The following is a 25,416-nucleotide window of genomic DNA, read 5'->3' on the forward strand; positions in this document are numbered from 1 at the left end:
ATGCTGTAATAATCATCTCCGATGAATGTCTCCATTATTATACATATTCCAGTCGGGCATGCTTACTCATTACCCCCACAGACAAAATGCAGTGTGATTTATGGCCATGACTGAGGCATTTGATTGCCTCTGCGTCTGCGGCGCCGCTATCAGGAAATGAAGCTTGCAGCAGAAATCCAATAAAGAGCACACAGTGCACTGAAGTTCTCATCATAATTGTGGCTATTTACAGATTGATATAGCTGTACCCAGCCCTGACATATTCTCTGTTCCAGTCTCTCAAATGAATCAGCGTTTACACCCCCCGCCCCCCCAGGCCTATCTAACCCACCTCCAGCGCGTTATTCTCTGTGTGATTCTGACGAGCCAATCACACCTCTCATTTTGTTTACCACCTCCAGGGATTGGGACAATGTCTCAATCTCAAGCCTTTTAGCTGCTTGTTTTATTTTTTGGGACTTATTTTAATTTCTACAATGTGAGCCGTTTTCACGCCCGTCGGCCAAGTGAAAAAAAAACCTCAGCCATTTAATGGGAATATGAATCGATGTTATGGTCTGGCGGAAAAGGTACAAATGGTTCTCCTGTGATAATTGATGATATTTAGTTTGTGTTCCCTGTGCTTGTAATTCCAGATGCTCCAGCAGCCTGTATGAGGCGTGGACAGAGTCCGTGGGCGAGAGCTCTCAGTACAACCTCAGCCTTCCATTAGTCAGAAGGGACCCGGACACCCAGCTGATCTCAGTCAACTTCAACCCTCAGGTCTGGAGGAGAGGAAGGCTGATGGATGTGTTTGAGTACCGTGGACGGGATTTGAGTGATTTATTAGTTTGGTGACGAATCAAGATATCTCTTCCACTAAGTGGCTTTTCTGCCTGCAGCTGCACAAGAGGATGCATCTTTATATAGTTCATCTTTTTAATGAAATTCATTTGTATTTCAATTTTTCATTCAAGGGCAGTAATGTTGTCTCTCATTATTCTGACTTTTAGTTCAACATTTTTCAGCAACATCGGAACTGTAATACTGAATATTTTAGTAAAACAAAAAATTGGGCTGAAAAGTCAAATTGTTGAATATTGGCAAACACTTTCCAAAACCCCAATGTGTTGTTCATGTCTTCCAATGCTTCTGACTTCCCTTTCTCCCTCTTCTTCCTAGCTGGCATCTGTGTTGAGGGAAGTGAAGTACTTGGAGGCCAGACAGAAGGAGGCCATCCCTGAACCTGCGGTGCAGATCTACACCACTCGGGGGCAGCTGTGGCAGTACGTGGCCAGCCTGGAGATCACAGTGGGCCGATACAACAAGGTGGGCTTTGGTTTTGTGCTCCAGCTCCATCCCTTCTCCTCACAATAAGCCTCTTGGGTGTTTTTGTGCAATAACCCTATCAACATGATTTAACTGATAAACAATTGCTTTGTTGAGGATGTGTTTGCTTTCATTCTTCGAGCGACCCGTGACAGTGGTCAAACTGGAGGATGTTGACCCTGACGGTGGTAAAACTGGAGGATGTTGACCCTGACGGTGGTAAAACTGGAGGTTGTTGACCCTAACAGTGGTACAACTGGAGGTTGTTGACCCTAACAGTGGTACAACTGGAGGTTGTTGACCCTGACAGTGGCACAACTGGAGGTTGTTGACCCTGACAGTGGTACAACTGGAGGTTGTTGACCCTAACAGTGGTACAACTGGAGGTTGTTGACCCTGACAGTGGTACAACTGGAGGTTGTTGACCCTAACAGTGGTACAACTGGAGGTTGTTGACCCTGACAGTGGCACAACTGGAGGTTGTTGACCCTAACAGTGGCACAACTGGAGGTTGTTGACCCTGACAGTGGTACAACTGGAGGTTGTTGACCCTAACAGTGGCACAACTGGAGGTTGTTGACCCTGACAGTGGTCAAACGAGGATTCTTACAAATCCCCCCTCACAGTTAGGGTTGGGTACCGTAAACCAGTGCCAATATTGTTAGCTACGAGCTAGCGCTAGCTACGAGCGGGACAGTCTGATATCCGTTTTCTTTCAGAACGGCTTTTACAGGGAATATGACCGAAGAGGTTTTTAAATGTCATTTTCATTTGTCGTTTTGTGCTTCTTCTTTTTAAAGTATCGGGTCAGGCACCGTTTGGGCACCGGTATCGAAAAAATACCAAACGATACCCATCCCTATCCACAGTCTGATATGAGGTCAGGATAATGTGGGATATAATGTGACTGATTGTCAGTGTTATTGATTATAGTAGTGCTGCTGCGGGTCATGAAGCACAGTAAAAAGGCTTGTGTTGCTTTCACTGGCACACTCCCTCCCAGCATGCACCTCACTGACTGAGTCACTCACGACTCAACTAACAGCACAGCTCTTATCATCATTCACACCGATTCTCACACTGATGGGAGGAGCTACCATCTTGCCAATCAGGTCGAACTAACATTCACACATCAAAAGGTACAAGACACATCGACATGGGCTATTGGAGCTGGGGATCAAACCGCCGATCCTCACAGTTTGATACACGAACAGTGGATTCATTTAACTATTGTCACGTCACGGGCTGTCCCTAGTGCCGGCTAGGGTGGGGCAGTGCAAGGGAGCGGTAAAAACAGGCAAAATTGAAAGGTTTAAAAATGAAGCGGAATGTTTATTCACTCAAACAAATCAAAACAGTCCATTTCTCAACAAAAAGTGTCCCGGGGTAGAAAAAGGTTCCTTAAACAAAAAACTTAGCGTCTTAAAGTCCATTTAACAAAGTCCTCCAATTTGTAGTCCACTTGGGTCTTGTCCTCATCCTGGAGGCCCTTTCACTCCTGACTTGTTCAGCTCCTTCCCCCTGTGTGCTCTCCCCTCTGTATCTTCTCAGGCTTTCCAGCCCTGCCTCAATTAGGTGCCCTAATCACCTGCAGCTGGGTGAGTGGTGAGGCAGTCTGGGAGATGTAGTTTCATCCCGAGCGGCCATTTTGTAGTGTGGCCGCTGTCACTGAGTGGGAATATAGCGTCCCTCCACAACCTGTCCCCTAGTGATGCCACACTGAATTTTCATTAATAGTCAGTCACTGAAACAAAACATCCTTGTAGGACCAAATTCAGTTCGCGATGAACCAGGTCCCATTCAGCTTGATCGGAGACTATGCCTGCAGTTTATAGCTCCATGGCCTTTGAGCAGAGAAGGTTGCATTTCCTGTGTGCTGTACATGTCACCATAGCTTCACGCTGTGAGGGTCAATGGGAGGGACATGGCAACATCGATGGCTTTGTCTGAAGGGGATCTGTGAGTGATAGCTGTCATCACCACACACTTCTTGGCTTCTACAGTTTAGATGTGACAGCCCGGCTTCTTAAGGCTGGCCGATGGTGCACTAGTGAGCTGGAGGTGTGAATATATGTCCCAGACTATTTGAGTTGTACTGAGTGAATCAACACCATGAAGGTAAGTTCAATTTGACGTGCACTTTTAAAATCAGTGGTGAAAAAAGTACTCTGATCATTTACTTCAATAAAAGTAATAATAGTGTGTAGACACATTCTCTTTCAAATAAAAGTCCTTCGTTCAAATGACTACTTACGTGATATTACAAACGTATTAGCATTCAAACACACTTAAAGTAACAAAAGTAAAAGTATTGGTTCTGTACACATGCCATCTATTGTTCTGTCCATCCTGGAGAGCGATCCTCCTCTGTTGCTCTCCTGAAGGTTTCTTACTTTTTTCCCTGTGAAAGGGTTGTTTGGGAGTTGTTCCTGATCCGATGTGAGGTCAAAGGTCAGGGATATCTATATGTACAGATTGTAAAGCACTCTGAGGCAAATTTGTAATTTGTGAGAATGGGCTATACAAAATAAACTGATATGAAAACTGAATAAGAGCCATTAATACGCAGAAAGCTCATTTCTGAATGTTTATATTATTGGATAATAATTGTTGACGCATTAATGTGTTCATCACTTTAATGTTGCAGCTGGTCATTTTACTTTATATAGTATAATACTGTAGTAATATCTATAACACATATTTTGTATCTACCCTTATAACTATTGTTAGTGACCATTAGTGTTAAGTGCCACCCCCGAGGCCAAACCTTCTACTCTAATATCAAAATCAATAGCTTAACATTTGCATTCACAAAGAAGACATCTAAAATTATAATGTCTGGTTTACTTGCCTGCATCTGCTATCAATTCAATTCAGTTTATTTTATAGCGTCCAATATCACAAATTACAAACTCCACTCAGAGGGCTTTACAATCCGTACACATAGACATCCCTGACCTTTGACCTCACATCGGATCAGGAACAACTCTCAAAAAACAGACAAAAACCTCTCAGGTGGAAAAAAGGTAAGAACCCTTCCGGAGAGCAACAGAGGAGGATCCCTCTCCAGGATGGACAGAAGAATAGATGTCATGTGACCAGATGAACAACATATATAATGTGACCAGATGAACAATAGATGTCATGTGACCAGATGAACAGAGTTACATAAACATGAATATGACAAATGTCAAAAGCACAATGTGGATCGGTTACATTTGACTGAATTACAGCAATGTCGTGCATTCCAATGAACAGACATCTTTTAATGTTATTCTGAAATGAGGCTAATTATGTGTGATTTTTACGAGATGATTTCATTGGTAGAATTAGTGCATACAATATGCTTCTCTTTTCCATGAACACAGCATTCTGATTTGAACTGGACATGGGAGAAATGATATTCCTGTAAATGCTTAATGGGAGCTGAAGATGTCATCCCACCTCCCTCTGCTTCTCTCTCCTGCTGTTTGACTGCAGGTGATGCAGAGTGTGCTCGGCGTGGAGCAACCTCTGGTCCAGGGCCAGCTCAGGGACATCGACGCTCAGCTCAACGAGGCTGAGGAGCGCCTGACCTGGAACAGCCAAGGTCAGCACACTAATGATGATATATTCTGGATCAATGGATACCAGTATGGTGTAATAGTACAGAGCATCGCCACAACAGCAGCACCTTTGACACACATCTTACACAACTGTCTCCGGCTCCAACATTCACCTGTGCACACCGGAGTGCCTGACGAGTACGCCACTCAGCGCCTTGTGCAACACGTTGAACGTTGATGCATCATGTGTGCATCATTCTATATATATTGTGTATTGTGCATGCAGCTGCGTGCCATTGACTGTTCAGCATGCAAACACAAACCTTTACAGCCTGAAATATAAAGTGTGCATCAATGAATAGTTCAGTAATCAAATAAATATTTAAGATCAGACAATCAATATCAATCTCGTGTGAGTCAAATACAGACCTCTAGCCTAGCTTAGCATAAAGACTTCCTAACAAGCTGAACAGCTAGCCTAGCTTAGCATAAATACTTCCTAACAAGGTGAACAGCTAGCTTAGCATAAAGACTTCACAACAAGCTAAACAGCTAGTCCAGCTTAGCGTAAACACTTACTAACGAGCTAAACAGATAGCCTAGTTTAGCATAAATACTTCCTAACAAGCTGAGCATTTAGTCTAGCTTAGCATAAAGACTTCATAATCAGCTAAAAAGATGGCCTAGCTTAGCATAAAGACGACTCAACAAGCTAAACAGCTAGCCTGGCTCTGGCCAACATACAAACATCACACTGCAGAGTAAAGAGCACAGCCTCTCTCAATATGATGAACCATACCTTCAGTGGCTATTCTGAGTTCTCTTTGTAGACTTCTTAATTGCTAAGCCAGCGAACACAGAGCTCTGACTTCCTTTTCTTTAGCTTTGAGTGGCTGTCCCTGCTCCTGCTACCAACCCCAAATACTGTTGCTGTAGCATGTAGACCAGGGGTACTCAACTTCGGAGGCCAAGAGGGCCACATTTAAACCACAACAGGTGCAAAGGGCCACACATTATTATTAACATATATTTGTACCATTTTATTCACTGTATTTACTACTGCTGTTTAATATGCTGTCTTGCTAGTCATTTTTAATGCATTCCAAAGCATCATGGAATATTTAACAAATATTCTCAATTTCGGTAACAAATGTAGTGTAGCGACTGCTTTTCCAAGGATGACAAGTGTTGGTCAAGCTGATGTTTTATTAACACTGGAGTGAATAGCTTTGCATTGATGACATTGATAAAGTTTGCAATTGCTACTTTTCCTATTGAGAGCTCTGAGTCTGCATTTCACAAATATTAATAACAATAACAATATAACAAACAACTGTTTACTTATTCCTAGTGAGAGCTCTGAGTGTGCATTCTTTTCACAAGTCCTTTCAGATCTGGTTGTTGCTCAGTTGTAGCTGCTCTGAGATAGTCTGCCAAATGTCTGTCAGTTAGACGCGAACGCTGCTTTGATTTTATTATTCCCATGGCAGAGAAGGAGCTTTCACACACATAAGTAGATCCAAAGCAGGTCAGGATTTTCTGAGCACACAGGATTAATGCAGGGTTTGTGTTCCTCAGAACACAGGATATCCAGAATGTGTCAATGCTCTCCTCCTTGTGTCTTTCTTTGAGGATGTTGTTGTGCTGCAGCTCTATGAGTTGTTTCTCAAACGCAGCCCTTTCGACTCCAAATTGCCCAGATGTGACTGAGACTGAAGTAGCCTGTACGTCACAAGCAAAGGGATTCTCTGTGAATGCCAGCACGGGTTCCAAGGATTTAACGTCCGCGAACCGGGAGGAAAACTCCTCTTTCAATTCCATGAGGTAGGCGCAGTAAGGGGTGGGTGAAAATGAACCTGGTTGTGACACTTGGGCCTGTAGAACAGGAAAGTGTGTGACATTTCCTACCTCAAGCTGCTGCGCAAACAGGCTCAGTTTGGTTTCAAATGCAGCCACATCATTCATCATCAGTGGCAGAACCTTTTGTTTTCCTTGAAGCTTAAGATTGAGTGAATTCAAGTGACGCGTTATATCAGTCAGAAAAGCGGTGTTGTGCATGAATGTGTCATCTTCCAGGGGTGCCAGTAAATCACGTAGGCCCCTCTCTTCCAAAAATATGCGCACAGCTGGTAGCAGCTCCATGAAGCGATCGAGGACCTTTCCGCGACTAAGCCACCTTACCTCCGCATGCATCGCCAAGTCAGTGTCTGCACTTTCAAACTCTTGGACCAAGGAACGGAGCTGTCTGTGTTTCAATGCGTGTGCAAGAATAAAATTGACTGTTCGTGTCACAGAGTCCATTGTCACTTTGAGCTCTCCACCTCTCAGCTTGCTGCACAATTGCTCTTGATGCAAAATGCAGTGATATGAGAAGAAGTCCGGCGTTTCAGGATCTTTTCTGAGCAAAGCAATTAATCCTTTCTCCTTTCCTACCATGGAAGGAGCCCCATCAGTAGTCAGAGAAACCAGCTTTTTTAAGTTGATGTTTTTGCCTGGTCCGTGAAAAAAGCTCATCATTGCAGAATACATATCCTCTCCCCGTGTTTGCCCTGTTAGCGGTAGCAAAGCCAGCATTTCCTCGGCAAATGTGTCCCCTTTGAGAAAGCGCACCCAGACTATAAGCTGCGCGATGTCTGTGCGGTCGGTGGATTCATCGAATGCTAGACTAAAGTACTCGGCACTTTCAATGTCTTTTAGCAACTTTGATAAAAGATCGTCTGAAATGACTTCCACTCTCCTGGTCACGGTAGAATCAGACAACTGCAGCTTTGAGATTTGTCTGATGATGTCGTCCTTGTTGTTAAATTCCGAAAACAGTGATTCCGCACAGTCCGCAAATGTATTTTTAAGAAATTCTCCCTCTGTAGCTGGCTTCTTGGCTTTCGCAATATTCCAGGCGATGTTGAGCGAGGCCTCTGTAACGTTGTCGCTGCTTTTAACAACGCTGCGGAACATGGATTGCTGGGCTTGAAACCCACTGAGCAACGTTTGTATTTTGTTTCTCCTCAGGTCGCTGCCAGGTGGATAGGCATCTTTAAACTCCGGGTGAAGCTGTTCGTGATGGCGTTGTAAATTCGCTCGCTTTGAGACAGATATTGTTTTTTGACAGAGGAGACACAATGGTTTCCCGTGTATCTCCGCAAAAGCAAATTCACTTTTCCATGCAGAGTTGAAAACCCTGTTTTCGTCATCCATTTTCCTTTTCTTTGTCGCCATCATTAATTAAGGTGCAAAATATTTTAACAGATGAGCTGGCGCGATAAAAAGGCGGGAACTTAAATTAAAGGCACACTACAATAATTTTCACACGATTTTGGTTGGCTAATTATAATTATTATGCATTTATTTTGGGGCGGCTGTAGCTCAGTGGGGTAAGAGGGCCGTCCTTCAACCGCAAGGTTGTCGGTTCGATCCCCGCTCTCACCATTAGTTGCAAGTCGAAGTGTCCTTGAGCAAGGCACTGAACCCCCAGTTGCTTCCCGGGCGCTTCACCGCAGCCCACTGCTCCTTAATAACTAAGGATGGGTTAAATGCAGAGAACTAATTTCCCCTTGGGGATAAAAAAAAAAAAGTAATAAAAAAAAAAAAAAAAAACAGGCATGTCGGGGGCCACAAAATAAGCGTCCGCGGGCCGCCTGTTGAGTACCTCTGATGTAGACACAGTCATGTCACTTTTGTGCAGAGAGGAACTGCTTCAAACAGCCAATGTCATATCTATACGGTGGATGTATTGCTATATTATAATACACTATATGAATAGAAAGTTCTGAGATTTAGATAAACAGTGGCTCTGAATTTGTAAAAACATGAAACAGAAGTAAGGGAGGTGTCATTGATGAGCTTGGATGACACTCTGCTAACACTGTTAGTTCCTTTGACTCCTAGAAGATCGTAGCAGAAATGAAAATCGGGCTGTGTATCGGCACCTCACAATACTACACGTGTCACCATACAACATATGATACAATATGATATATATTGCAATGTGGCAGTTCTTTTTACTGAAAATCTAGACGTCATAAACCTCATATGGAATAAAGTTGTGTGTCACTACGGCTGGGTCCAACCCATGGAGGTCCCAATGTCACTGCCTGTACGGCCCTCGTGCATTGCCCTAAACATGTGACACTAGTTCCCCCCTCAGAGATGTGGTGTGACCTCATCATAACAGCCGACTCGACGCGTCTAGACGTCCACACATTGCACATCAGGGCTCCTCTGTCTGCAGGACGGAGCGATGTGTGCACATGTTCCTTCACATCCTGGTTACTCCTGGGCATCACAAAACGTTCCAGCCATAGTGTTTACCACATGCATGAATTTGGCTTTTCAACCACAATAAACGGCCACTTGCTTATGAGAAGCCATGTGGTGATATTGGCCGGGTCATGTGACAGGCAGGGAGGTCTTAGAATGCATCAGGCCAAGACAGAAGCAAGGGAGGAGGCTGTTTGAGGGAATTAAAAGACATGTTATCATCAGCTCTAATGAGAAGAGTGTTTAAGTGATGCAGTCGAGAAGCTTTCACTTCCATCTGCTTTATGTTGTGTCTGTGTGTCTGTCGATGGTTTTGCGTATACTTAGGGAAAGCTGCTAAAGATTTTTGTCTGCAGTAGATTTATTTGGCGAAAGTAAATAGGTCGATTACTGAGGTTTTTTTCCTTAAAAGGCCCCAACGTTGTTTTATTCCTCCGAAGCAGAGCAATCAATATCCACCTTTATGGCAGGAAGCTAAAATAACTGGGAACAGAGTTGGTTATTATGGACATAACTATACGTATAAAATATAAACTCAGATGTTTTCTCTGTTTGATAGTTCACGCATGCCAGTATATCTAGTGAGTCAATTACATAACCACCTGCAAACAAAACGTATGAACACTTAATAGAGTCAACTCCTCAGGAATGTAGAGGCTTAAATAAAGAGGTGGGGTCATAAAACCTTGAAGGGTCAGTGGGTTTGAGTGTCCAGACAAACCTCCATGGGTAGGGGTAGGGTCTATTGAGGCACGAGGTATGCTGGTGAAGTCAGGGTCCTGAGAGCAGTTTAAGATGTTGTCATTGCTTTATTTACCAAATGTCAGTTTTTATCATCTTTCTGTCAACGTTCACTACAATACTGTCTGTAAATTGCTTTATTATTCTTGTTTTAGTCACAAACTTCTTTACTCATCTATAAAACCTCCGATCTTTCATCTCCCGTACCCTCTTAGGGGTTTGGCAGTATATTCAAGAGGTCCGAGACTCCATCGGTGACCTGGAGAGCCGACTCCAGAGGACCAAAGACAACGTGGACCAGATCCAGGTCTGCATGAGGTCCTGGACCAGCCCCATGTATGACAGGAAGGAGGGAAAAAAGGAAGCCCTGCTCAGTCTGGAGGACCGGGCTGAGAGGCTGGACAGGTTTTACAGTTTGATACGGTCCTCTGGAGAGAAGATCCACTTCCTGCTCAAGGTGAGTAACAAAGGCTTTCCTGGTGGATTTGCTTTGTCTTCACAGTGGTTACTCAACGGGGTTGAGATGATGATGCCTTATAAGTGTCCGGTTTTTTCTCAGAGCAACCTGCAGCTGTTCAGAGCCGAGCAGACCTCTGAGGAGTGGAAGGCCTACGTGGAGTACGTCGACGACATGGTCATCGATGGATTCTTCAACAGCATCGAGTGCTCTCTCAAGTTCTTCCTCGAGAACACGGGTAGGAGTGTAATGACAAGCAACACATGAGTACTATGTGTAGTGATGTGAGTGGTGTTGCTCCTGTTGGCTCACAGCCAGAATTTTTTTTAAAATTGTGAATCAACATCATCATCAGCAGCAGCAGCTTCCCAGCAGTACATCCTACGGTGCTATGAGATTATGGGATGTGCTGTATTGGCTCTGGACTTAGAGCTGGCATGAGTTTTGTGGATTGTTGCCAGATTCCTTCTGTGTCCAGTTCTTCTTCTCCTCCTCCTTATTGTCCACATCTCTTCATCCTCTTCCCTCGTTTCCTCGTGCAGGTTCAAATAGTCCTCAGTGTTTACACATATCTCAGGAGCTTTACTTTTCCACAACCTTTTGTAAAATATTATTAAATATATTATTTGTTATATATATTTATCTAGACCAGGGATTCCCAAAGTGTGGTGCGCGCACCCCTGCGCACATCGGGACGGAGCAAAGAAAAAGTCACTAGCACCCCCCCCCCGTCAACAACTCTCGCATTTTGTTGCGGTTTTTTTTTAAGGTGTGGGGGATTGGGGGTGCGTGAACCCGGTCGGGATGTAGAAGGGGGTGCGTGGTCTAAAAAGTTTGGGAACCCCTGAATTCACGAGGGCCCTTTAAGGAAAGGGGCGTAGCCCTGGTGCCCTTTAACACCCCCCCCCCCCCAGTCAAACAGAATTACTCGACTCTTAGTTCTTTCCGCACACCTACAACGTATATGTTTCAAAGACTTGGGGTTAAAATGATAAAAGAACCCGATGCTCTAGAAGCAGACATCAGGTCTGCCAGATTATTACCAAGGACCCTCTCGTTATGGAAAGCTTTCTTTGTGTCTCCTACACATTTATTGGCAAAATCCCTCAAATTTATGATGAACACGATAGGAATGAGCTCTATGTTTGTATAAAGGCTCAACTGAATAGATTCACAAAACTTCTCCAACTCAAACTTTACTCATGCCCTTGTTCTGAAGCTGTTGGTCCTATTGCATATTCCTCATCAGTTTTCGGTTTGGTTTTGACATTAAGAAAATAAATAAATAGATTTCATGTTTTTTCAGAATTCTCAAAGTAATATAAATGCCAGTCATTATGAAACATCCATAATGTTTTCCTCTTCAGCCGTTGCCTATTTATTCCTTCTCTTGGGTCCAGATCAACGAGCGGTCGCTGCTCCGCTATTTGAGGCTCAGCTGGACCTGAAGATCCCTGACATGGTGTTCGCGCCATCTCTGGAGTTCGGGGCCGGAGACGGTTTCTTTGAGCTGGTGGAGAGCCTCATCAACGATGTGTTCCGGATCTCCTCACTGGTGCCACGCCTCGCCCACGATAGTCCCTTCCCCCACTACCAGGTACTGATGCTCTGATGCAGCCTCAACATCTAGAAGTGCAGATCACAACCATAAGCATGTTGAATAAAATGCTGAACCGTTCCCCTCAGGCTGACATGGAGGACATGGTTGACCTGGCCGACATGCGTCATCTCCTGATGGAGCGCTTGCAGGGTGTCATGGCAACGTGCTGCGAGTTTCGCAACTCTCTGGAGCGTTACAGCTACCTGTATGTGGACGACAGGAAGGAGTTCATACGCCACTTCCTTCTGTACGGCCACATGGTCGCCAGCCACGAGGTTTACGCTGAGGACGGAGTCTCAGAGCACCCACCAAGCCTGGAGAACTTCAGAGAGCAGGTGGACAAGTGGGTATTGGTCAGGTGGAGACTGAGTGTGTGTCTTTGTTTTAGTATTCCCTTTATGAAGACCTGGTTTAGGTTCAGGTGAAAGAACCGTAACGATACACATTAGGGTATGTTGAGCTGGAGTCTGTTGTACGTCTGCAGGTATGAGAAGATCTACGAGGAGGTGCGGGGTCTGGAGCCGGTGCATGTTTTCCTCGGGTGGATGAGGGTGGACGGCCGGAGCTTGAAGAGCGCCTTGCTCAACATCATCAAGAAGTGGAGCTTCATGTTCAAACAACACCTCATTGACCATGTGACCAACAGGTGAAGTGCAACCCAACACAGTCAGGGGTCCATGCTCCAGTCCTAGACCAGATTGAACTGCAGTGCACACTTTGAATATCTGCTCTATTCAATTCAATTCAGTTTATTTGTATAGCCCATTTTCACAAATTAGAAATTTGTCTCAGAGTGCTTTACAATCTGTACATATAGACATCCCAGTCCCAAAACCTCACATCGGATCAGGAAAAACTCCCAAACAACCGGGAGTGGGTTAATCTTTTCCAGAGGGGGAACGTCCAAAATCCCCTTGTACCAATCATCCATAGAAGGGGTATCTTTAGAAATCCAGATTTTAAGAAAGCCTTTTGCTTGTTAATAGCAGCCAACTTCAATAATCTAAGAAAGTACACTGAACAAACACATTGTGAAACATGCAGTAAGAGTAGTGTAGCTACTTTAAGGAATAGCTCAGTGCTGAGGACTGACATGACGGAAAGGGGCGCTATGAATTATGCAATATTATGAATTCTTTATTCAACGTAACGTCATAAACCAGTCAATAACCATCTTGCATATTATTTTGGCCCTTGAACGGAACTTGGTGACAACATAACATTAGCTTATACATCAATCAGCAATCGATTACATATCATTTGTCAGATTACTTGACTCGAGCTAGCGAGCAGCCAGCTAGCTTGGAGAGCAATAACTAGCATTATTCTATATGTGGTTTCACGGCTTGAATCTTCTTCACGATGCATGAATGATCTTCGTGGGTCCCTTGATCTTTGTCCTCTGTCCCCAGTCTGTCGGACCTGGAGAAGTTCATCGGCGTGGCTGAGGCCGGCCTGGGCCAGCAGGTGGAGGAGCCAGGCTCCGGTGGCCTGGTGGGGGTCCTGGGTCACCTGCTGGCTGTGAAGGACAGACAGAACACCACGGACGCCATGTTTGAGCCCCTTCAGCAAAGCATCGCTCTTCTGAAGGTCTACGAGCAGGAGCTGCCAGACCGGGTCTACAAACAGTTGGAGGTGAAGACAGATTTCCAGTCACTTGACAGCCATCAGAGAGAGAGAGAGAGAGAGAGAGAGAGTCTCTGTACCTGTCTGTTGATCTGCAGGAGTTGCCCGAAAAGTGGACCAACGTGAAGAAGCAGTCTGTGCTGGTCAAACAGCAGGTGGCGCCGCTGCAGGCCATCGAGGTGGCCGGCCTCCGCCGCAAGTGTGCCTCGTTCGATGTGGAGCAGCACACCTTCAGGGAGCACTTCCGCAGCAACGGGCCCTTCAGGTACAACACATGCTGCTTCTATTCCTCTATTTAGTGTTTATTAATGTACAATATATACATATATTCAAAAGGAATAGTTATCCAACATGATTCATAATGCATCAATGTTTATTATGATATAGTTATTATATAAGGGATAGCGCTGGGTGTTGTGTGTTCAACATTTTCTGATTGCATTGTTTTTCTCTCAAATTTGACAATAATAGCAATAAAAGTACGAAGTAAGTAAATAATCATCAGCACGCTTATGAAAAGTATGACAGCTTGTGTTGTTGTCACCATCACACTGAAGTTTAAATGCACAGGGTCCCAATGTCCTATATACAGGTGTATATATATATATATATATATATATATTAGGGCTGTCAATCGATACAAAAAATTAACTAATTAATCGCACATTTTGAATTTCATTTATCGCGATTAATCGCGATTAATGAATTTGTTTTCTTCTTTAGACACAGAGCTGTGTTTTCAAAGAGGCTCTTACCTATAAAGTGCCAGCGATGTATTTAAAGGGTACCTGTAGTGCAAAACAATAACGTGCTACATCCATTCGGCGCATCAAATAAATCATATTTACCCCGCTGCTATTGTCAACAAGTCACGCATAGCCCGAGGATTTACATTTCTGTCAAAATTCCGAATCCGTGGGCGCAGCCATTTTGCTAGTTATTTACTCCAGCTCAAAGCTAACTATGACGTAGAGTCGTTGAAAGGAATTCAGCCCATCCGGAGCCACTTCTACACGCGTTGCTTCTTGGGATAGATCGGTGGCCTCAAGAATTACACAATCTGTATCAGGGGTGCTCAATATGTCGATCGCGGCGACCTGCCAGTCGATCGCGGCGTAGTATTGGTAGATCGCATGACATTAAAAAAAATTGGCCCGCCCCCCTGTCACTTTCTCTATAGCGCCACATTACAGCAGCAGCATGTCATTTCTGTCTCTACGTGTTGCGTTAACAGTCCTCTGCCCGCCGTCTCGTGCGCCGCGGAGCTCCCGACACCGGTTTGCGCGCATCGGGACGGACGGAGCAAAGAAAAAGTCACTAGCACCCCGAACATGTCGGCCGAACATTGCATCAATGAAAGACATCTCCAGCGCTGGCTTATGCGCGATGTAGCTATCAAGCTCACGCTTTTGTGTGAAGCAGATGAGGTCTAATGTCACTATATCATCGGACATAAGTTCGTGCTCTTTACAACAAATGCACTCTCTGTCTGTTTTTGTCACATTTCCCACAACTGCACCAAACGTCCGCCGACTTGCGTGCACGGTCCGCACGGTGAAGCATCTGGACCGGCGGTCCTTCGGCATCAACTTCATCAGAATCATCGCTATCATCGCTGTCACAATTCACTAAATGGGGATAGTCTGCTTTTAAAGGTTCAAACAAGTATCCAGTTGCTGAATCAGACAATCTTTCATCGTCCATATTCTCAATCTCTCAGCATTTGTTTGCGAGCGCTCGACGTTGTTTATATTGGTATCTGAACACATCCGCTGTGGCTGGCTGTCGCTCTATCAACGTTCTGACGTCACACCACCCGCGACATATTCAAGCTCCAGTGCACTGTCGCATGTCGGATTTGAGGACTTTGAACAGCCTAAACTACGTATTGTTATTGAATACTGGACCGTCAGTGCATGAATACACTTTAGAAACACATTATCTTTTGATCTGGCTACATATTGTTTTGCACTACAGGTACCCTTTAATATCGTGGATGATAAATTGTTACTTCAGTGAAACATCCAGATTAGTAAAAAAAAAGAAGTAGATTTGAGACCCCATTGGTCCTGTCATCTTTAACATTGAACAACAGCAGAACCAGTGGCCTTGGTAAACTGACTGACATTCAAATATGTCACATTAACCCTCTGGAGGCTGGGCTCATTTTCTCGATTTTACAAAAAAAGTAAATTCACCTTTTAAAGTCTTTTGCATATGACACATACCCATGTGTTATACATCAAAAATTCCAGAACAATCTCATCTCTATATAATGAGGCACAGTTGTCCTTGCGCCGTGTTCTCTGGTTCTCTGACTGACAGGCTTCTAATGAGCCTGACCTGTGTGGTGGGGAGGTCCTTTGTGATTTACTGAATGTTCATTGGTTGTTTTTTTCGCAAAATGTTGACAGACAAACGGATTGACAAATCATGGTGAAGGGTTTCGTGTGACGAGTTCTTTCCGCGCCGCGTTACCCGACACGTCGCCCCTCTGTGTCTCTGTGGATCGGAGGAGCAGACGGGAGGAAGGAGCAGAGGAGGAAACCCGACTGATTCATCCACGAGTTTAAACATATTTCTGCTCCGTATTTTCGCGGAGAAATAATTGTTTTAAAAACGGAAATAGTGTCAAACCGCACTGCCACGGTTTGACACTCAGAGAAGTGCAAAAACGTCAACGCACACCGGAAGTAAACAAAGTTGCTTTAATTGCGTTAAAATATTTTAGTGCGTTAATTGCGGCCAAATTAATCGCATTGATTAACGCGTTAACGCTGACAGCCCTAATATATATACATATATATATATATACACCTAATTAGTGTTAATCACATCCATCAAGGCTAATTGAATCTTAACTTAATGATAATTAATTCATAGGTGGAGATGCTTCATCACAATGTCTAATCGACAGATTAGTTTTGTGTGTAATTGGTCTCTCAATAACCTGGTGATTATTTTCCCATTAATGCATGGAAGTCATTGTTAACTGTCGCAGTGAGCGCTGGAGACTCTGGTCTAGTTGCCAGGCTCAGCAAGCTGCAGCCGTTCATTCCCTAACACAGCCTGATTTGTACTGTGTGTGTGTGTGTGTGTGTGTTCTGATGGGGGCCTGTGTGTCATCATGCATTGGTCCAGGTTTGACAGCGAGAGCCCCCACCAGATGTTGGATGCCTTCCACCGGCAGATCCAGGAGCGGGAGGCAGTGATGGCCTCGCTGGTGGAGTCAGCCAGCCTCTTCGAGGTCTCCGTGTCGGAGTACAAACAGCTCCGACAATGCAGGTGAAGCCCAGAGCTGGAGGAGGAAATACATCAAGCCTGAGCCCGATCCCAAACTAATGAAAGCTGAGGTGCTCTTTAACATGTCCAGTCATCATGTGACCACGCTTCTCTCATCCCCAAGGCGTGAGGTGGGCCTGCTGAAGGAGCTGTGGGACATGGCCACCGTGGTGGAATCCAGCATGGCGGCATGGAGGATGACCCCCTGGACAGAGATCCATGTGGAGGACATGGAGCTGGAGTGCAAACGCTTCTCTAAAGATATACGGGGGCTAGACAAAGAGGTGAGGCCAGAGATCAGGACATCTAACTAGCTTAAGAAGGTTGGGAGGAACAATACATCTCAGCCTGAGGCCCAGCAGGCCCCCCGAGCTCTGGGAGTTGTGCAGTGGGCTGGATAAGTTCATTTAGCATTTATTGTGACCATCAGCTTATTGCTTCCCCCAGTAGTACCACAGCATCACTTCCAAGGCCGAGGAGTGAATCATCCATTCACTCCATCATGCTTCTGGTCTGGAAGTTTGGCTCAAGTTAGCGATCGGTCCTCTTTATTATTTCTGTCTACACTCCGTCTACATTATCCAAGATTGATAATTACTATTTGCTAAACACATCACTCACTCTTGAATGATTGTATCATGTTGTATGAAGACATGCAGTTTGAATATACCAACAAGGGAAGCTACGTCTATTTGTTCTATTCCATCCACATGTCAATGTTATCTGAAATAGCTGAATAACTCTTTTTATTAAAACTACTTAAGTCAACCATCAAAGTCTAGCAATGACAACTTGCTGGTGTCCACCTCCTTCAGGAATCAGGGAGCAATTGTTTAAGAAAAGATCAATCATTTCAAGTAATGATCACTGTGAACTGCATGTGTGAGTACCATCACTTAACAAGGGGCCAAGCAAACAGACTATTGGGAATGAAGCTCCTTCAACTGTAGGTGTTAGCAAGTCTGGGAGGCACTCCATGTGTCTGTGTTGCATGAGCAACTGGACTAAATGAGTCCTTCAGGCTCCACCCAGAGCCCAGGTTCTGACTCCTGGCCTTGGTGTGTGACAGGTTCGAGCGTGGGAGGCCTTCACAGGTCTGGACGGCCAGGTGAAGAACCTGCTCATCTCCCTGCGGGCCGTGGCAGAGCTCCAGAACCCAGCCATACGAGCCCGGCACTGGCATCAGCTGATGGCTGCGACTGGAGCCCGCTTCACCATGGACCAGGTTTACAATCTATTTTTAAGACTAGAAAATGCATTTCCTGCTGAAAATGCATTGGAATGCTAACATCTGAAAGCTTGAAGCTGAAAAATGAAAACTAAATTGCTGAAAATGTTTGAAAATAGCTGAAATATTACATTACATTACATTACATGTCATTTAGCAGACGCTTTTATCCAAAGCGACTTACAATAAGTGCATTTCAACCTAGAGTACAAACTAAGAACAACAAGAATACAGGAAGTAACATTTCCTCAACATAGTCGAACTACAAAAGTACCATAAGTAAGTGCTATCTAAGTGCCACTGAAGTGCTAATCTGTGTTTTAATCCAGATATAGTCGGAAAAGGTGTGTTTTCAGTCTCCGACGGAAGATGTAGAGACTTTCTGCTGTCCTGATGTCAGTGGGGGGCTCGTTCCACCACTGAGGAGCCAGGACAGCAAACAGTCTGGTTTTCGAGTGATTAGCTCGAGGTGCAGGAGGCAAGTCGATTGGCTGTTGCGGCGGAGCTTACGAAGTGTACGGTGTGACCATATCCCGGATGTAGGGGGCCCGATCCGTCTGAGCACGGTACGCCAGGACCAGTGTTTTGAAGCGGATGCAGCAGCCACGGTAACCAGTGGAGAGGCGGAGGAGCGGAGTGGTGTGGGTGAATTTCGGGAGGCTGAAGACCAGTCGAGCTGCTGCATTCTGGATGAGCTGCAGGGGTCGGATGGCCTTAGCAGGTAGACCAGCCAGGAGGGAGTTGCAGTAGTCGAGGCGTGAAATGACCAGAGCCTGGATCAGAACCTGCGCCGCCTTCTGAGTAAGAAGAGGACGTATTCTCCTGATGTTGTGCAGCATGAAATGAATAACTGAACATGTCTGGAAATAGCTGGAAATGTCTGAAATTAGCTGAAATAAAAAAATGTAAAAGCTGAACATAGCTGAAAATAGCTGCCAACAGCTGAAACATCTGAACATATTAAAAAGGGAAAATTGCTGCTGAAAATGTTGAAGCACAAACATATTGGGTGGAAGTGTATAACTGGAAAAGATAAGCAAAACTTTATCTTCTAAATACCTTTGGATTTGACAGAGAACCATAACTCTGATCCTAAAGGTGTCTACATTAGGAGATGCTCAAGGCTTTTGTGAACGTTTACATGTCCTTTCATTTTCAATGAAGATGACTGAGCAGAAAGGTGGAGTTCTCCCCTCGTTAAGGCTTCTCTAGAAAAATCTGGGGAACTGTTGGATTCCATAGTCACATGTCTACGACAAGCACAAGATTCCCTACTACTTTACCAGAAAATAATGCCTGAAGAGTAAGAATTGCGGCCGTAGTGACGATATACAACAACAAATTCCGCTTGATCCCAATGCATCTCTCCCCTCTAGCGATGATGTCATAGCTCTAGACTTCCCCACACACACCCATTGAAAACTCCAGGAGGAGCGGGGAGGAGCCTGTTTTCCGTTACAGGGGAGGAGCCTGTTTTCCGTTACCGGGAAGAGCCTGTTTTTTGTGACGGGGCGGAGTCTGTTTTCCGTTAAAGGGGAGGAGTCATTTTTTTGTGATGGGCCGGAGCCTGTTTTTCGTGACGGGGGAGGGGCCTGTTTTTAGTGATGGGAAGGAGCCTGTTATTCGTGATGTGGGAGGAGTCTGTTTTCCGTTACGGGGGAGGAGCCTGTTTTTTGTGACGGGGCGGAGATTGTTTTCTGTTAAGGGGGAGGAGTCTGTTTTTTGTGACAGGGGCGGAGTCTGTTTTTATGACGGGGAGGAGCTTGTTTTTGTTACGGGGAGGAGCCTGTTTTTTGTGACGGGGCGGAGTCTGTTTTATGTTAAGGGTGAGGAGCCTGTTTTTTGTGACGGGGCGGAGCCTGGTTTTTGTGATAGGGGAGGAGTCTGGTTTTTGTGACCTGGGAGGAGCCTGGTTTCCGTTACAGGGGAGGAGCCTGGTTTTTGTGACGGGGGCGGAGCTTGTTTTTTGTGACGGGGAGGAGTCTGTTTCCGTTACGGGGGAGGAGCCTGTTTTCTGTGATGGGGCGGAGCCTGTTTTCCGTGATGGGGGAGGGGCCTGTTTTTGTGACGGGGAGGAGCCTATTTTTTGACATGGGAGGAGCCTGTTTTCCGTTACGGGGGAGTAGCCTGTTTTCCGTTATTGGGGAGGAGCCTATTTTTGTGACGGGGCGGAGCCTGTTCTCCGTTAAGGTGGAGGAGCCTGGTTTTTTTGATGGGGCGGAGCCTGTTTTCCGTGATTGGGGAGCGGTCTGTTTTCCGTGATGGGGGAGCGGTCTGTTTTTTGTGATAGGGGAGGAGACTGTTTTTTGTGACGGAGCGGAGCCTGTTTTATGTGACAAGGGCGTAGCCTGTTTTTTGTGACGGGGGCGGAGCATGTTTTTTGTGACGGGGGAGGAGAAAAAGTAAAAAATGTCGTCAGGTTCTCAATGGAGATGACTGAGCAGAAAGGTGGAGTTCTCCCCTCGTTAAGGCTTCTCTAGAAAAATCTGGGAAACTGTTGGATTCGATAGTCACATGTCTACGACAAGCACAAGATTCCCTACTACTTTACCAGAAAATAATGCCTAAAGAGTAAGAATTGGCGGGGCGCCACCCTGTTATAATGGTAGGGGAAACACTGCATATATTGTTCAAAATCATGTAACTTTTAATAGCACAATCTTCGGCTGAATTCATCTTTCTCACATAATTAAAGGTGTCTTAGTCAAGAAGCTGATGGCAGTTGATTAAATTCCACTCGGTTGTATGTAATTGATGTTAATTCCCTGACTTTGGTGAACAGCTTCTCCCCGTACCGCGGTTTGATGCTGATCAGCTTGACGGCTCTGAATTGAGACCTCAGGGTTTGGGATGTGACGCAGCTCGTCAGTATTATCAACTGCATTCATTCATTCTGATTGGATTCATGGAAAACCAAGACATTTGTATTGGTGCTAGGTCCAAAGATCACAATGACAGACCTGGAGTTTATGGAAATACAAATTCCTCCTAAAACTCCAGTCCTGTGGTGTGTGTGTAGGAGGTTTACATTGCCATCCTGCAGGCAGTGGATGTTACTGCTGCAGTAATGGTCTGCTTGAGGAAACTGCAGCTGTGAACCTCCCTTACCGCCATGCTGCAGAGATCCTAAACCTGCTCTCTAGATCTTCTGGTTGGTCACACTGTGCGACCTGAGACCAACAGTCACATAATCAGCTGGTCGTGTGTTTCTCTGAGCAGGAGACCACTCTGGCCGACCTGCTGCAGCTCAACCTGCACTGCTTTGAGGACGAGGTGAGGGGGATCGTGGACAAGGCTGTGAAAGAGATGGGAATGGAAAAAGTCCTCTCTGAGCTCAACTCCACGTGGACAGGTACAGGACGTACTAAAGTGTCTTCTGGTCTGCATTGAACACCAAAGCTTTTTATCCTGCCATCTAGAGTTCAGCCCGATTGACAGCTTGTTTTGATCCCGTCCAGGTATGCAGTTCCAGTACGAGCCCCACCACCGGACCCAGGTGCCCCTGCTGCGCACAGACGAGGAGCTGATCGAGACGCTGGAGGACAACCAGGTGCAGCTGCAGAACCTCATGTCATCCAAGTACATCGGCCACTTCCTGGAGGAAGTGTCGTCATGGCAGAGCAAGCTGTCCGTGGCGGACTCCGTCATCTCCATCTGGTTTGAGGTGCAGCGGGAGTGGACCCACCTGGAAAGCATCTTCATTGGCTCAGAGGACATCCGCTCACAGCTGCCTGAGGTTGCACCCCCATAGAATCACGTTTATGCACACATGGTTAATTACAGCTCTCTGGGTATTAATTACATCACTGACCAGCTCATGTGCCCGATGAACCCAGATAGCACGGCTCTGAGAGCGGCTAATTAAGAATGGGCTAATTGGCTCGTGCTCCGAGTTTAAGAGCTGAGCCTACACAACTGTTTAATTGCCTAAACCCAGATGTTTGCTTTTGATTCTACCCTCTTTCTTTTGGCAACCTAAATCTCCTTGCTGTGCTCCCTCGTGAAATCCTCCGCAGGACTCCAACCGCTTTGATGGAATTGATGCTGATTTCAAAGCGCTGGCAGACGGCGTGCATCACACGCCAAACGTAGTGGAGGCCACCAACGCACCGGGCCTGTTTGGTAGACTGGAGGACATCCAGAGCAGGTGAGAGTTCCACTCTTCATGTCCATTATCAGGAGCACTCTTGTACAGGGATTATACTTCATTCACTTGGATGCACACACTGACTCGTTGTGCATATTTCTCTGCAGGCTGTCGCTGTGTGAAAAAGCTCTGACAGAATACCTGGACACCAAGCGTCTGGCCTTCCCCAGATTTTACTTCATCTCTTCGGCCGATCTGCTGGACATCCTGTCTAATGGGACCAACCCACACCAGGTGGCTCCTCTCAGTTCTGCTCTAGGGATAGCAATGCATTTAATGTTCGCTTCACAGTTTTCTCAAACAATGTTTGATTGCACCATTTAGCTCTTTTGATGAGTGTAGTATCCTCAGTGTCCACACAGGGGCACTGTCGCTTATAGTTTTGCCACCTGCTCCAACCTCCATCATCAGGACATATTATCATGCATTACCAGCATGGAGAAATAAATCACTGTTAAGCACAACTTGCTTCTAAATCTCTCTAAAGAGGAAGTTAGCAGGCTTGCTGCAGAACATGGGTGTTGCCAATAAATGATTCAGAATAACGAGAATGAAACGTTATTAATTAGTGCGGCCGACAGTGAGCTGAGCTGAATGTGTGTCTTTCTGCTCAGGTCCAGAAGCATCTGTCTAAGCTGTTTGACAACATGGCTAAGATGAGGTTTGAAGCAGATGGAGAGGGGAATCCTTCCAAGACGGGTCTGGGCATGTATAGCAAAGAAGAGGAGTACGTCTCCTTTAATCAGCCTTGTGACTGCACTGGACAGGTAAAATACAGCCGCTATCATTTATTCATGTCTCTGAAATTGTAGTACCTTAAGTGTGTAGGTTGAGCTAAATGCTGAAGACATTTATTATCTCCATTGGACTGCTGACAGTGGCACTGCGGCCGTCTGAAGATGAACGTAATAGATGAGGGAATTCATTTACCTGCCTTTTTCTGTAATGGAAGAAAACATTTAGCAAATATAGATATCACAACCCACAATAAAGTCGGCACATGTAATTGAGTCCGTCGTTGGCCCTGGGGTTTTGCATATCAAAGCCCATAAATCCATTAGTTTGTCATTATATTCTATAGTATTTGCCTGCCTCCACTTCATTAGTCCAGTGATAAGAAAGCCTGTCGCCGCTCACGTGACACACATTCCAATGTGTCCACGGACCTCTGCTCGTGTGTGTGGTGTCAGGTGGAGGTGTGGCTGAACCGGGTTCTGGACAGCATGCGCTCCACGGTCCGACACCAGATGACCGAGGCCGTGATGGCCTACGAGGACAAACCCAGGGAGCAGTGGCTGTTTGACTACCCGGCTCAGGTAAACAGGCTCAGTGGGATGTGTGTAGAGATTTAACTTTCTGTTAGTCACTTTGTCCATCAGCTGATGGATTAGTTCCATTATCATCATGCCTCTCATAGATATTGCCATCCAGTGCACACTGTCACTTATGCTTCGCATACACAGTTCTCAGCCAAATGATGTTGAGTATTTTGAACAGCAAGGAAAAGTAGGCCAGGGAGCGAGAACCAATGTGTGTCTGATAATGGCACACATAATGGTCTACATCTGGAAATGCTCATGTTTTTCCTAAAGTATTTAATGCCCTGAATGGTACATGTTGTTTCCTGGCACTAATAGTTTGAAAGTTAAAAGATGGCCTTTTTTTGTGTCAGTACATTTTGCTGCTGGTCCACAGCAGTGTGTTGTGTTGATCTTGTGTCAGTACACACACACACACACACACACACACACACACACACTATACCTTTAAAGAACCCAGTACTGTAGAAAAGGAATTTCAATATTTGGATGGAGAAGAAAAAACAAGATTGGCCTATCAGCAGTTATTTTAAAATGACATGCACATGAATGGCAACGCAACATAAAAGATGACATTCCACACTGCTCAGCAAAAATAGGCATGGTATCTCAATCCAACGTGTCCCACTTTAGTTTGTACAGGCAAAGGGTTGAAAACATAACGACATGGACACGTGTGTCATTTGTCTTTACTGGCTCAGTTCACACATTTGCTGGATACAAAGAAACGTTAAATACAGGAAATCCTTCTTCATAAATACCATTAACTGTACTTTTCCGCCTATCATTTCTTCTCTTACTTCTGACTCAGGTCGCTTTGACCTGCACTCAGATCTGGTGGACGTCTGACGTGTGCATGGCGTTTGTCCGTCTGGAGGAGGGTTATGACAACACCATGAAAGAGTACTACAGGAAGCAGGTGTCCCAGCTCAACAGCCTCATCACCATGCTGATTGGGCAGCTCACACCGGGCGATCGACAGAAGGTCATGACCATCTGCACCATCGACGTCCACGCCAGGGACGTGGTGGCCAAGATGACCGCTCAGAAGGTGAGGGGGGCTCGATGGAGACATCTGGCAAAGAGCCTGGATAAATGAATACATTCATGCAGACGCCATGATTGCTGCTGTACGTCTGAGAGGCTATTACCAGTGAGCAATGCACTCAAGATATTCAAGCAAGGCATGTCATTACCATAAGGAGAGGGTGGGAAAGCTCAGATTATTTCTGGCTTCATTTCAACCCTTAACACTCCCAACTCGATGTCTTCAGGTGGAGAGCTCTCAGGCCTTCGTGTGGCTCTCCCAGCTGAGGCACCGCTGGGACGAGAAGGAGAAGCATTGTTTTGCCAACATCTGCGATGCCCAGTTTCTCTACTCCTACGAATACCTGGGCAACACGCCACGCTTAGTCATCACCCCTCTAACAGACAGGTACGGAGGTCATTCTTGGTATCTTTGTTCATACTGACAGGCAACCAGACTTCATGATGGCATGTTAGCTGCCTCATATGTAAGGCTATTTCATTTCTAGCTGCCAGCCCAGATTATAGTATACGGGTAAATGAACCTGTACATTTACGGAGCTTTTCTAGTCTTGTGACCACTCAAAGTGGAACTACCATTCATACACCGTAGGTAGGAATGGCTACGGGGGACATTTAGGGGTTAATCAACATGGACTAGCGGAGCCGGGGATTAAACCACCGATCCTCTGATTGAAGGACGACCCGTGACTCCACTGAGCCACAGTCACTGTGTGCGGTGAGAGAAGCGCTGACTTGGATTATAAACTTAGAATTTAGCAGGACAGAGCGGCGCTACCAGCTAACGTTCTGTAGACTCCAACGTAGCAGCCCCGGGGACACCGCGAGGACACGCTACACCGTGGATAGGCTCTTTGTG

At 45.6% G+C, this 25,416-nt stretch overlaps 1 protein-coding gene across 1 annotated transcript in view; it reads left to right on the forward strand.

Moving 5' to 3' along the window:
- Positions 1–25,416, forward strand: part of dnah9 (dynein, axonemal, heavy chain 9) — a 155,320-nt gene that overhangs the window by 19,827 nt on the left and 110,077 nt on the right. The window contains exons 12-32 of the mRNA XM_056429060.1: positions 636–762; positions 1,162–1,308; positions 4,789–4,897; positions 10,067–10,308; positions 10,411–10,546; positions 11,709–11,905; positions 11,995–12,251; positions 12,393–12,554; positions 13,321–13,543; positions 13,633–13,799; positions 16,676–16,819; positions 16,941–17,100; positions 17,886–18,041; positions 21,264–21,396; positions 21,503–21,780; positions 22,061–22,191; positions 22,299–22,425; positions 22,806–22,958; positions 23,382–23,507; positions 24,322–24,561; positions 24,785–24,945. Coding sequence (XP_056285035.1) covers positions 636–762; positions 1,162–1,308; positions 4,789–4,897; positions 10,067–10,308; positions 10,411–10,546; positions 11,709–11,905; positions 11,995–12,251; positions 12,393–12,554; positions 13,321–13,543; positions 13,633–13,799; positions 16,676–16,819; positions 16,941–17,100; positions 17,886–18,041; positions 21,264–21,396; positions 21,503–21,780; positions 22,061–22,191; positions 22,299–22,425; positions 22,806–22,958; positions 23,382–23,507; positions 24,322–24,561; positions 24,785–24,945 — 3,576 coding nt within the window. The remainder of the gene's footprint in view (positions 1–635; positions 763–1,161; positions 1,309–4,788; positions 4,898–10,066; positions 10,309–10,410; positions 10,547–11,708; positions 11,906–11,994; positions 12,252–12,392; positions 12,555–13,320; positions 13,544–13,632; positions 13,800–16,675; positions 16,820–16,940; positions 17,101–17,885; positions 18,042–21,263; positions 21,397–21,502; positions 21,781–22,060; positions 22,192–22,298; positions 22,426–22,805; positions 22,959–23,381; positions 23,508–24,321; positions 24,562–24,784; positions 24,946–25,416) is intronic.

This window comes from Pseudoliparis swirei, chromosome 13, assembly GCF_029220125.1.
Source record: "Pseudoliparis swirei isolate HS2019 ecotype Mariana Trench chromosome 13, NWPU_hadal_v1, whole genome shotgun sequence".
NCBI classification, from domain to species: domain Eukaryota; kingdom Metazoa; phylum Chordata; class Actinopteri; order Perciformes; family Liparidae; genus Pseudoliparis; species Pseudoliparis swirei.